Here is a 12578-nt window from a genome sequence, read left to right as displayed (position 1 = left end):
TTGGGAATGACTGTCTCCCAGTTTCCAACTAAGAAGAGCCCATCAGTTTCTTGCTTTGATACAAATACCTACATACCCCACATTCACCCTTCTTGTTAGCTGATGGAAAATTCTATAGCTATCAACTGATTAAATGTGTGTTCTAGAGGGAATCTGAGACACACAATATTTCCAAAGGATCTGGTCCAATTGTATTGTGAAGATCCTCAACTGTGAAAACAAAATCCACAACTATTGGAATTCTAGGTTATGGGAGTTCTCTGGATTAAAAAGCAAGTTATAAAAAACTTCGATAATCATCTAAGTCAACAGTCCCCAACCTTTTTGGCACCAGACACCGGTGCTCCTATGAGAATCTAATGTCTGAGGTGGAGCTGAGGCGGTGATGCTAGCGCTGGGGAGTGGCTGCAAATACAGATGAAGCTCCACTTGTTTGCTTGCCTCTCACCTCCTGCTATGAAGCCCGGTTCCTAACAGGCCACAGGTTGGCTACCCATCCGCTGCCCAGGGGTTGGGGCCCCTGGTCTAAGTTGCAACTGCACGTTGCAAAAAGCTTACCTGCTCTTTTTTTTTCTCCACCTTTAATGTCCAAGTGTGGCTGGTTATCTTTCATTTTAATTCCTAGATGAAATATAAGTTCAGACCTGACCTTAATAGAAATTAACTAGAGATAGTTGCTGAACTTAGGGGTACATGACACCTTCAGTTTAGGCCTTCTCCCCAATACATACAAGGTTAGGAGAGAGAGGAAGTTCAATAGAAAGACCAGTATTTGTTCACTGATCCTACTATCTATATTTACCAATTCTAGGCAGTAATGAAAAGAGGATAATAACAGCAAAAGAGGCAGAGGGTAGAAAAGGCAGGAATGACTCGATACCTAATTATACTCTGGCATGCTATACCACAAACCCCCAGCCAGAACCTAACTTTAGTTAAGTCTAAACAGGTAGTACAGCCAACATGGCTTTGACTCTGTAAACTGTACAGACAGGACAGTGGGATTAGGGGAATTTCTTCTTAACCACACACTCCTAAAGGACTTTTGTATCCTGTTGCTGTCTCCAGGAGCTGAGCTCTGACCAAAAGGGATCAGTAAAAACAGATTGCCACCAATTGCAAAGCATTGGCCAGCAAACAAATGCAAGGATGAGAGTAAACAGTTCTGAAGGCGGGACAAATGGACTATCCATGAAGCAATTTCTGTAGTTGGTCCCCAGGAAGACCATCATCTGAGGTTCAGGACTACGGGGGAAGAGTCTCAGATGAAGCCATAAACCTGTTACCTCTAGATGGGGTACCTGGCTGTGGAAGGCATAGTGGCACTGGGTCGTTTCAGAGCCACATTCCATGGCTTTGCTGAATGAGGATGAGAACCAGGAATCCTCGTGAGGGTTAAAAAGTTTAAGGCATCCTGATGAGACATCCTATATGAAAGGCTGAGCACAAGTTCTGGGACTCAAGACTGGAATAGAAGCATCTGTGTTCCCTTTCTCCTAAATCTGTCTTCACCCCTTTCCCCAGACTAGTCCAGATGTCAGCTAGTAGCACACAGTTGTGTCTTCTTATATAGAGTGATTCTACTCCTTGAACATGAAACTAAAGGATCTGTCAATGTCAACTTGTTTTGTTTGTACCCTCCTACAGACACAGACAGTGCTGTTTATCATCTTTATGTTGTTTGTGCTTTATCTGTCTCACTAGACTTCAACTGAAGAACTAGGACAATGTTTTCGCCAGTTTTAGCATGCAACTTTATTAACATGTAAATGAAGTCGCAATGAATACACTTATGTCGATATAAAGCACAGAAGTATAGCTTACCAGGATGAATAGTTTCGTTATCAGGTCATGTTACAAAAATACTAAAATTATCTCAATTTATATAGCACAAAAATCAACAAATATTCCAGCTCTCAAGAGCATTAGGTATCTATAAAACTGCCTCCTTCAATCAATGCAGATGACATAAATATTGAACTTATCATATGCACTGGTTTCATACTATGACACCAAAATTGTTCAAAGCTTTGTGAGAACATTAGGCTATTCAGAGTTTGAGTATTAATCGTGTAACTTTATCTCTCACCTCAGGATCACTGTGCTCTGCTAAGTCTTGGAGTTTCTGACCAAACTCTTTTGCTTCCTGGAATATGGAAATAAGTTCAGATTTAGTGAACTCTTCCTTGGTAAATAGCTTCACCTTCTTTTTGAACTGGAAATTTATATTCTCAAATATTTCAATGATATTAAGAATATTGGCCTTTGACTCATTCTTGTTAAAAGGTGCAACCAATGATGACAGTACTTTAGCACTGATCAGTTCTCTTGTATTGGCCTGATTTTTAGACAAGCGCAAAAATACTTTTAAAACATAAAACTTGGTTTTGACACTTCCCTTGTTTAACAAGGTGAGGAAATCTGGAATATAATTGGCAATCATATGGTGATCCTCAAATTTCACACTCAAGTGCTCTAATAATTTTAGTCCAGCAAGTTGAACAGGGGAATTTAAAGGACAAGAAATTACGTCCTTACAAACTTGATGTATATATGACTCTCCTATTTTTGATTCTTCAGAAGACTCAGAGTTCTCATCCACCATATTTGAAGCTCTAGCATGTCCTTTAACATTGGGATTATTGACCAAGTTTTCAATCAAAACAGTAATACCTACATCATGAATTATATCTTGGGTAAATGGATAAGCAGGACTGATGCCCATTATCATCTTAGCTATTTCATGAATGAAAGGATCCTTAGTTAACTTAAGTAGGGCAATGAGTTTATCGAACTCTTTAGGCTCTAAACTAAAGGCACGCGATTTGCAACGGCAGGCTTTTGGATTGGGCCCATACTTTTCCCTACTCCTAACCTGTTCTTTGATCTCAGCTAAGGTCTGAAAGTAAGGCCCGTTATAGGGTGGGATCTTGGTCAGAGGCCGAATCCCCAGAGGAGTTTCAATCAAGGTCTCGACCAGAGTCCAATTCCTTTCTGGAGGCAAGGATTGTTCTCCTCCCTCTATTGGGACTAGGACACTGTACCTGGCCCTTGACCATGCTGCTGCTTTTTGCTTTATAGTAAGTTCGTGTTTGGGTGTGGGCTTGGGCTTTTCCTGGATCTTAGGTGGAGGCTTATAAACTTGATAAGGGTTCTCTTCTTCAGGCCAGAACCAGGACCCTAAACTAGGCTCTTCTCCAGTCCAGAACCAGGAGCAGATATTTTTTTCATCCTCATCACTGGGCTCGATAATAATACCACCTCTGTCTCCAGCCCTAAACTTGATGCTGCCCTCTCTCTCTCTTTGGGGCCTGGATCCAATATTGGCCTTATCATCAGCTTTGGCAAAGGACCTGATAGTGGCCTCACTTCCAGCATCAGCCTTGACTTCATACTTGGTCACAGCACTGACCCTGGATGTAGGCATGGCCTTTGAATTGTATGGGGGTACTATACCAGATTCTGCCAGAAGTTTTGCCTTAGTTTCAGCCATGACTCTAGTTTGTCATAGCTTCCATTTTGTTCACTTCCCTTGTCATAGCCACGGCCTCAATGTAGGTCACTGTCTGTTTTCTGGCCACTGCTCCATCCTCAGCCTTGGCCTGGTTCACTGGTCCTGTTTTCAGTTCTGCCTCAGTCACTGCCTTGGTCTGGATCTTAGCCTTGACTCTAGTGTTGGTAGGGCCACTGATTCCAGCTTTTGGGCCAGCCCCAGCCCTTCCTCTGCCTTTGCATTAGCCTTGGAGCCAGTCATGAACCAAATTAAAGGCAAGGCCAATTTATACACCCCCACCCCTGTCAAAGCCTCGACTGAAGGTCTGTCCCAGGTTGGTGTTTTCATACAAAGTCCAGTAGTCATTCAGCCCCCTTTCCAACTACAGGCTCTGCCAATGACATAAACAACGTGCAGAGGAAGTTCGCTCAGGGAAAGGAAAGATGGCTGTGTGCCTGAGCGCAGCCCGGTGGAGGGTGGTGGTCTTCAGCCACTCCAAGGCCACCAGATCTGCCACTGAAGTTGGACCTAGGGGTGGAGGAAGGAAATGGGGCTTTGAGTCTCTTCCATTTTTTCTTCATTTGATTAGCACAGAGACCTGAGATTATGGAAGTTCAGTGTAAGTGGGAGAGGTAGGTAATTAGCAATCTCTCCCTTAATTGCACATTCCCTACAACTATAGGTCCTAGTAATCTTTCTAGACACAAAACAAGTATAGGGAGTAGGAAAACTGGATGGGAGTGAGAGCAACTGAAGAGTCCCTAGACTGGCTCTTTACCCCTGCTGGACCCAAGCAGATCTCCACTACCTCATCCTATAGTACTACTGAGGAAGTCTCCACACCCATACCAACCTGCACTGATCTAGATTAATTTCTCCTTCTTTCCTTGCTTCCAATGATGATAAGCCCTATAGCAGACCTACAGGCAGATCTATGGACAAATAAACATATAGAAAGATACAGAAACTGATCTCTTGGTAGACACTTCAGTCCCTGTTCCCTATACTTGCAGTTTGTCTAGTGTTTTCCCCTCCCAGTCCCTTCCTCCCATTGCCCCGCATCAAGAGCTGCTCCACCTCTTCCTTGCCGCCCACCATTTTCCTCTTCAGTGATTGCCTGGGCACTTCCTTAGTTCAGAATTGGGCTAGGGTGAAGCACACGGATTGGAAAATCAGGCGGGAAGTGAGAAAAGCAGACGTTACCCTTCTATACCCCCAATACTTATGAAGATTCCCAACTAAATCATCAGGGGACTGAACAGGGGTTACAAAACTGGCAAAACAGAAGGGATATAATTCTCTAGTCTCATTCACCCCCTGCCTTCTACCTTTGCACCAATCTTAACATACACCGGGTACTGCCCTTCATCATTTCTTAGCTTCACATTGGGTTACTATTTTTAAACCTTCACAACAACTGAGAGTTCCACAGACCTACTGATTCACAAATACAGAGATAAATAAACAGACAGGAGACAATGGAGACTGAGTCCTTGGTAGAGAGAGCAGCACCTAGGGCACCAATTCCTTCTGGATATAGGTACCTCTTTGCCAAAATTTTCTACCTTGCTTTTTTCCTCCCCCTCACCCCACATCTCCAATCCCCTCTGCTCCATTCCCAAAGTCTTACAATTCCCTTGCAGAGACAACTCAAACATCCATGCAAGATAGTGGTGGTGGTGTCAGTAGGGATGGAATGCTCAGACAAGCCATAGAAGTTGGCTGGGAAATCAATAAAAAGTGTTATTTCTAAATTCCACGTAAGTTCTTACATTTCCTTACTCTCTTCAAAGCCTATCATTTTCTGCAACACAATGGGAGTAATAACGGACTGCTTGGAAAGCTGGCAGAAAGATCTGCAGTTTCCCCTAGACCCCTACCTGCTCTTGTCTTAGCCGTATACCACCTCTAAGCACTACTCACTTTACAAAAATTAGGCTAATTTTCTTTTTCTTATCTCCTTCCCTTGAGGTCCGTTGCCCGCTACAGATCCTTACAGAATTGTGGAGTACCGCCCACTTAGGGACAGACCTACTTTATAAATACATGATACACACCCAAAGACCAAATGAAAAGACGGTGGGAAAGACGTGGTTATTAATGGTTATTAATGGTCAGACTAATAACCAGGACATGAGACCTTTCAGGGCCTTAATTATCAGACACAACCAGCTTTTACACCCTCTCCCTCCCAGGGCTCCCCAGAGGACTGTTCTCACAGGTAGCAACAGCTCTTCCTCCTATTATGTAATCCGCCATTTCTCCGCTAGAAGCCGCTATTACACTCCCCTCCTTTCCCAAACATGGTCGGAGTTTAGGCGAGGGTCTTGAAATCAAGCAAGAGACAGATCATTTTAAATTTATCGTTGCGTGCCACTCAAATTACCTCTATCCCTCTCTCTCTCTCACCGCCAGCGCCCCATGACCAGGTCACGTATCCCACATTCATCTCTGATACCCATATCCGCACTCCCAAACGATGCCCACCTTCTCACTGACCTGCTCTGCTTGGATCAGGGGCAGTTTTCTCATTTCCTTGTCTCAAAGGGTGCCGTGCCCTACAGAAAGAGGGACGGACAGTCAGATGGACACAAGGACACGAGTAAATGGCGGCGACTGTGTTTGGGGATTGGCCCGGCACCTGGGACGAGACACCTGCTTTATCAGATTAAGAGCAGTAACTGCCAAACGATAGTCACTTTTTGGTATTCCCTTTTCCTTCCCGTCCCTAGTGCTCCTCAAGGACCAGCTCCTAGTGACTAAAATAACAACTACCTTTTCCTCCGCAGATTCTGCTTGCCACGTCCCCAATACCAAAACGGTCTGGGGGAGGAGCTAGTGTTGTTTAAAGGGATCCGGCTTGATGGACGCGGACTGATACCATCTTTGCACTTCTCTGTCAGTGAGCTCCGCCCATCCCACCCGGGCAGTTTCTCGTATTGGAACAGGCAGGGGCGGGGTCTGGTTATAGCTCTGGACGGAGAGAAGCAGGCTTACATCAAAGGGTCTCCGGTATTCTCCTCTTTGGGGAGCTCCCCCTACCAAGCCTACATTTTTTTCGACTCCGAACTGAACTGTACCTGAGTTTAGGGCGGTGGCGTTAGTGAATCAGCCGCGGCTTGACAGGGCGGACGGATACCAAAGTGTTCCTTTTGAACATTCACTTCTCCAAAGCCCTAGGCTCACCGAAATGGGCGGGTTGGGGGGAGGGAGCCGAGGTACGAAGTTTGGAAGAGAGGCTGGAGTCTGAGAGGAGGATAAATTCTCACCTATTCCAAAAACTGTGTCGCTTTCATAAGAGAATCCCCTCCAAACCCTCAGTTTTCTACACGAAATAGGGGCGTCTGGAAGGATGCTCTGGTCTGACTTGTTTATCAATATCAAAAACCTTAGTCTTGTTCCTCTCTGCGTCTCTCGCCCTTATTTCCTACCAGATTTTTCGTACGGAAATAGTCGAAGGTAAAGGTAGAATATGGATATAGGGAAAGCAGAAATGGACGGAGAGAAGCATATGAATACCAAACTACCCTTGTGTGTACATGTCCCATTCTTATGCCTTGCCTCCCCTCCTGATTTCTTGATGCCCACAATATTTTCCGCACCTAAATATGCAGGGCATGAGGAAGACAAGCGTGCACTCATGGAAGATAATTAATACCCAAATATCTTTGTGCCTGTGAACCACCTACCCCTCACCCCACTCCACCCCGCATTGCATAGTTTGCTTATTTGTCACCTAAAATGGAGGAGGAAGTGGAACAGAGGTAAGCAGCTACTAAAGTGAGAACGGATTAAATGTCAAATTATCCCATTATCCCATTGTGAGCCCCTTTTAGGCCTGACCCACCTATCTCCTGCACAAAAAGTCAGATGGGTACAGCAAATGTCAGGAAAGCAAGCTGAGAGAGAGAGGAAAAGCAGTTTAAGGCCAGACTGCCATGGAGGTTCTGGGGCGGCCCTCCCAAGTTCTTTTTTCATTGTTCATGGGGCCACAGAGGGAGGAAGGTGAGAAGGGGCTCCTACAGAGGCCTCACCACTGACCCTCTTCTATAGGAGGTCAGACCTAGACCTTCAACCCGATGAAACAACCCACTGCTCTGTGCCCAAAGTCATTCTGTCACAGTTTCTTTTCTCATTCAAAATAGTAACACGTTTTGCCATTTTGCAGTCCCAGCAGTTGCCCAAAAAAGAGGATCTTTCCCTGTCGGAACCTGCATCAGCTCATAAAATTCTCCCTGTCTGTCGCCCCAAGGCCAAGTGTCAGGCACCAGGTAGGTCAGGTTCGGGCTTTTCTTCCACTGTCCTTTCTAAGGAAAAGGGACACTACCCGCACAGGTCTCAAGGCAGATCCCAGCTCCTCCTTTTCTCTCACCACCTACTAATGAATGCATATGCCCTTTCTCCCTGAATATATAAAAATTTTTGACTTTCCATTCCATGGAGTGGCAGGAGGGAGTTTGAATTAGACCGTAAGTTCCATGAAGGAAGGGCCCCTTTCTCAGTCTTGTTCACCACTGTTTCTTTAGTGCCACACATAGAAGTCAATCAATAGTTGAAGGAAGTGAGGGGCCATTGAGTCATGAGAATTCCATGGAATCTTCTATTGGTTGCAAATCAATGTCTATCTATAGATGTGTCTTTGTTTTTGATATCTGTAGCCCCAGACCTTAGCCTAGAGTCTGCCACACAGAAGATGCTCTCTATATAATTCCTCATTGGGGGAAAGAAGCAAGGATTTTTAAAAAATATCTTTTAGAAAGAAACCTGAGGTGTCTTACTATCTCATATTTTAATGAATATTTGGGAGAATACATGTAATTTAGATTTGATATTAGTGGTTTGTTTGTTTTTTTTTCTTTTCCTGTCTTTTATTCATGCTTAAAACTATGCCTTACTCAGCTCTTGGATATATAGCAAACCCCTATGAATTCATGAAGAAAAGACCAATGACCAACAATCCCATAGAAAAAAAAGGCAAATATGTAAACAGATTGTTCATAAAAAAGACAAATCAATGTTTCTTCAATATATGAGAAAATGTTTCATTTCACTGATAATAACAGAAGTGTAAATTATAGTTACAATGATATATTGTTTCTCACCTATCATATTAGCAAAGAACGAAAATTTTGAAAACATCAAATTTTGAAAACATCGTATTAAAGAAGAGGTGGGAAAACTGGTATTCTTATACATTGTTAGTTGGAACATAAATTGTTACACCCTCTGTGAAGGTTATTTTGCAAGATTTATCAAAATACAAATGCACAAAGCCATTAAACAACAATTGTACTTTAAGAATCTATCCTAAAGTAATATCTGTACATTGCAAAATGCTGTGTGTACAAGGATATTCACTGCAGAATTGTTTTTAAGAGCAAAAGATTAGAAAAATTTTAAATGATCGTCGATGGATGGGGTAGGTTAAATAAATTATGGAGTATTATTTTAAGTGAAGAAGGCAAGGTGCAGAACAATGATTAATGTACTCTCATCTACTTAAAAAATACTTTATTACATATACTGATATATTGAATATCTTTGTTAATATCAACAAGTAACTGATAATAGGGTTTGCCCTTTGTTTTGAGAGTACCTTATTGGCAGATAGTCAAAGGTGAGAAAGAGACTTGGAGACTTACTTGTATGAAATTTTGTGCTTTTTGAACTTTGAACCTCTTGTTTGTATTTATTCAAAAACAAATTTCAATTTAAATAAAATATGCCTTAGAATCAGAGGATATTTAAAATATTTATATTACATGTTTTTTGAAATGCTCCAAATCCACAGGCCTACACACCTGGACTCTAAACTGGGCCACTATGTTAGTAAAGACAGTGAGAGAGACCCTTTTGTTGGTTTAGGAAGGTTTCCAATTCTGAAATGGCATTAATGAGTGTAAGACGGCTTACACTCCAGATTTGAAGGACAAGCTTCCAAGAGTCCCTTAACTGCACATTTCTCCTGTGTGAGTCACAATCTAGTTTACTAGGTAAATCCATAATAAATGCTATACTACTATTGATGCTAGTATTAAAAATAAAGATAATTAAAGACAATCTTCCTTTCCATTCAGGAGAGACTGTATTTGAATCCATACAGAAGTGTGATATGAACCAACACTCTTGATACTCATAAAAGACTCAAAGAGTAGAAAGGGTAGCCATTGAAAATAATGATTTTGGGAGATATACTTTCTATTTCTTAGGCGTCTTTATTGTTTTGAGAAAGTCCCAGATTTTGGCCCTTCCATTGGAGGAAACAGAGCAGCGAGATGGTTCTTGTGACCATACTCTTAACTCAGTTCATGTTGCTTTATAAATGTTCCTTGCTCTGAAAATTATTCAACTTCTTTTCTTTTGCAATTTTTTTCTATTGAAATTATTGAGAATGTCTATTTTCCCCATCCTTTAACTTATTTTCTATTACCTAAGCTATATATGTTCACAATAGAAAAACTAGTAATTATAAGAAAATTTAAAAAAGGTATTGCATATCATAACACTGGTAAATACTCCTAACTTTAGGTATACATCTTTCCAGACTTTTAGCAATGTGAATGTGTGTGTGTGTGTGTGTGTGTGTGTGTGTGTGTGTACACACACACATATACACATATATATCTTCACAAAAAAGATTTTGTTATAATCACTTATCTTTCTGGCAGCATTAAACATGCTGTTATTTCTTCCATTTTAAAAATAGACGCTCTTGACCCTTCTTCCTGCAAAAGCTTCTGCTCCTGCCATTTCTTGCTTTGACTATTTTTCTACTTGTTTATTTGTAGTAGTTTGCAAATTGCTTTAAAAAATGTTTAGGAAGATTTTAATGACATATGGAAAATTCTTATGAAATGATGCCAAATGAAAAAAAAAATTCTCTAAAACAATTTTATCCAGAATATAAATTATATAGGGAAAGAGTATGTGCAAAGAAAAGCAAAACTCAGCAGTGGTAATTGTGCTCATGATTTGGATTAGGTGACTTTTTTTCCCCATGTGGTTTTATACTATTCTGTATTTTGCACATTTCTACAGTAAATATATTATATTCATGAAAATTTCAGGATCATTTTTAAAGGACTCCACTGTGGAATTTTAAAGGCTATGTTAAAATACAGACAACATAAAATGTACCATTTTAATGTGTACAATTTAGTGGCATTCAGTATGTTCACAATGTTGTACAATCATCATCATTATCTAGTTCCAGAAATTATTCAGAAACCTCATACTATTAACCACTCACTCTCATTCCCCTTCCACCCAGCCTCTGGCAACCAGTAATCTGCTTTCTGTCACCATGGTTTACCTATTCTGGATATTTCATATAAATGGCTTTTTTCACTTAGCAAAATATTTTCGTGGTTTATCCATGTTTTAACAATTTTTTATTGTGGAAAAGTTATGTAACATAAAACTCACCTTTTAAACCATTTATTTATTTATTTATTATTTATTTATTTATTTATTTATTTATTTATTTATTTGGCAAGGCAACCCTCACAGATTGAAAGGACCTTGTCAGCTTACGATCCCTTATTTTTTTTTATTTTTTACGCCTACAGCACCTGGTCTTTCTAGGTGGTCTCCCATCCAAGTACTAACCGGGCCCGACCCTGCTTACCTTCTGAGATCAGATGGGATCGGGCACATTCAGGGTGGCATGGCCGTAGACTTAAACCATTTTAAAGTGTACAATTAGGTGGCATTTAGTACAATCAAATTTTGTACAACCATCATCACTATCTACTTCTGGAACATTTCATCACCCCAAAAGGAGACTCAATATCCATTAAGTAATCATGCACTATTTTCCTTTTGCTCCAGCCCCTGGAAAACACTAATATACTTTCTATATCTATAGATTTTCATATTCTGAGTGTTTCATATAAATGGAATCATGCAATATGTGGTCCTTTGTTACTTCCTTCCTTCACTTATGTTTTTAAGGTTCCTACATGTTGTGTTAAGCATCCCTGGCAAAGCCCCTTTATGCCAGACCCAATGCCTGCATCTGTGGGCCTCTAGGTAGAGCATCAGACTGAGTCACACTGTCTCCAGAAGCCAATCACTGAAAACAGTGTGTATCTCTTCTCATCAGGATTTATTGGCAAACTACCTATGGAGTTGATACCTGATGTATCTGCTAGGGACTGCCAGGGTAAATGGGGGAGTTGGGGTTGGAGAGATCAGGGCCTTTCAGTCCTGGACCCACTGGCACATGATTGGGCAGGGGAAGAGAAATGCAAGACACACGACATACAATGTGAAACATTACTCGTTATTATGAGAATAAATAGTGATCATGAGTGGGGAAAATAAACAGAATAACTGACCCTTCAAGTGGTTAGATAACTTTGGCTTCTTGGTCAGCCAGGCATCCAACCCTAGTCATAGACTGGAGAAAAAGAAACCAGAACGATATGGATGAAGACAAAGATGAGATCCAAGGGCTGTTTTTAGGTGATTTGTTTGAAGGCCTCCTCTGGGATCGTGCCCTTGGTCTGTAGGGGAGGAGTCAGGATTTCAGAAGAGCTAGCTCCCTGAGTTTCATTCCCAGGGCACCAACCTCCACATTCTTGGCCTTGCAAAAAGCCCAGAAACATCTATCTTTAAACCACTTGATACCCAGACTTCACCTTGAGCATAGTGAAGACCTGACCAGCTCTGGCGTAGTTCCACTCATTGTCCTGAAGGCACCTGGAGTGGGAGAAGAACAGGTAATCTCCATTAGTACCACAGGACAGACACACTGACCATGCAATGCCACCATTAAATCTATGCCACTTTTTTTGCTGGGATTCATGTACCAGCATGAGCATGTGCAATGAGGAAGAAAGACCTAGTGAAAACCAAAACATCTATTATTAGCATTCATGCTCACTAAATTTCAAAACAGAAATGTGGAGTTGTTCGGAAGAACAAGGGAGTTTAATACATATTCATAGAGAAAGATGTTCAAGGCCATAACACATGGAAATTTTAAAATAAAAACTTCTAATCATTTGTAAATTGGATTATAATGCACATACTGTAACATTTTAAGGTGAAACAACCATAATTTGGTGATTTTCTAGTATAT

The 12578-nt window shown here is 41.3% G+C and overlaps 1 protein-coding gene and 1 non-coding gene across 4 annotated transcripts; both read right to left on the bottom strand.

The window, feature by feature from the left end:
* Positions 1-402: 402 nt before the first annotated feature.
* On the bottom strand, positions 403-6333 carry ARMCX5 (armadillo repeat containing X-linked 5). 3 transcript variants are annotated; one of them, XR_005652679.1, is made up of 4 exons: positions 6269-6333; positions 5993-6051; positions 2090-2146; positions 403-621 (listed from the first exon to the last, which is right to left on the bottom strand). XR_005652679.1 is itself a non-coding variant. In XM_039862388.1 (2 exons), exons 1-2 carry the CDS (start codon positions 3491-3493, stop codon positions 610-612), a joined length of 1416 nt encoding a protein of 471 aa, XP_039718322.1. In that variant the 5' UTR covers positions 3494-3612; the 3' UTR covers positions 403-609. The 3 variants fall into 3 exon arrangements, 1 of the variants encoding a protein (XP_039718322.1); XR_005652680.1 differs by lacking the exons at positions 403-621; positions 2090-2146 and adding an exon at positions 3606-4021; XM_039862388.1 differs by lacking the exons at positions 5993-6051; positions 6269-6333 and having other exon boundaries at positions 2090-3612.
* A 4719-nt stretch (positions 6334-11052) lies between these two features.
* On the bottom strand, positions 11053-11171 carry LOC120602285 (5S ribosomal RNA). Its single transcript, XR_005652681.1, has one exon. It is a non-coding gene; the product is annotated as a 5S ribosomal RNA (ribosomal RNA).
* Positions 11172-12578: the final 1407 nt, after the last annotated feature.

This window comes from Pteropus medius, unplaced genomic scaffold (genome assembly GCF_902729225.1).
Source record: "Pteropus medius unplaced genomic scaffold, Ma_sr-lr_union100, whole genome shotgun sequence".
NCBI lineage: Eukaryota > Metazoa > Chordata > Mammalia > Chiroptera > Pteropodidae > Pteropus > Pteropus medius.
This window is presented reverse-complemented; position numbering and strand designations above follow the sequence as displayed.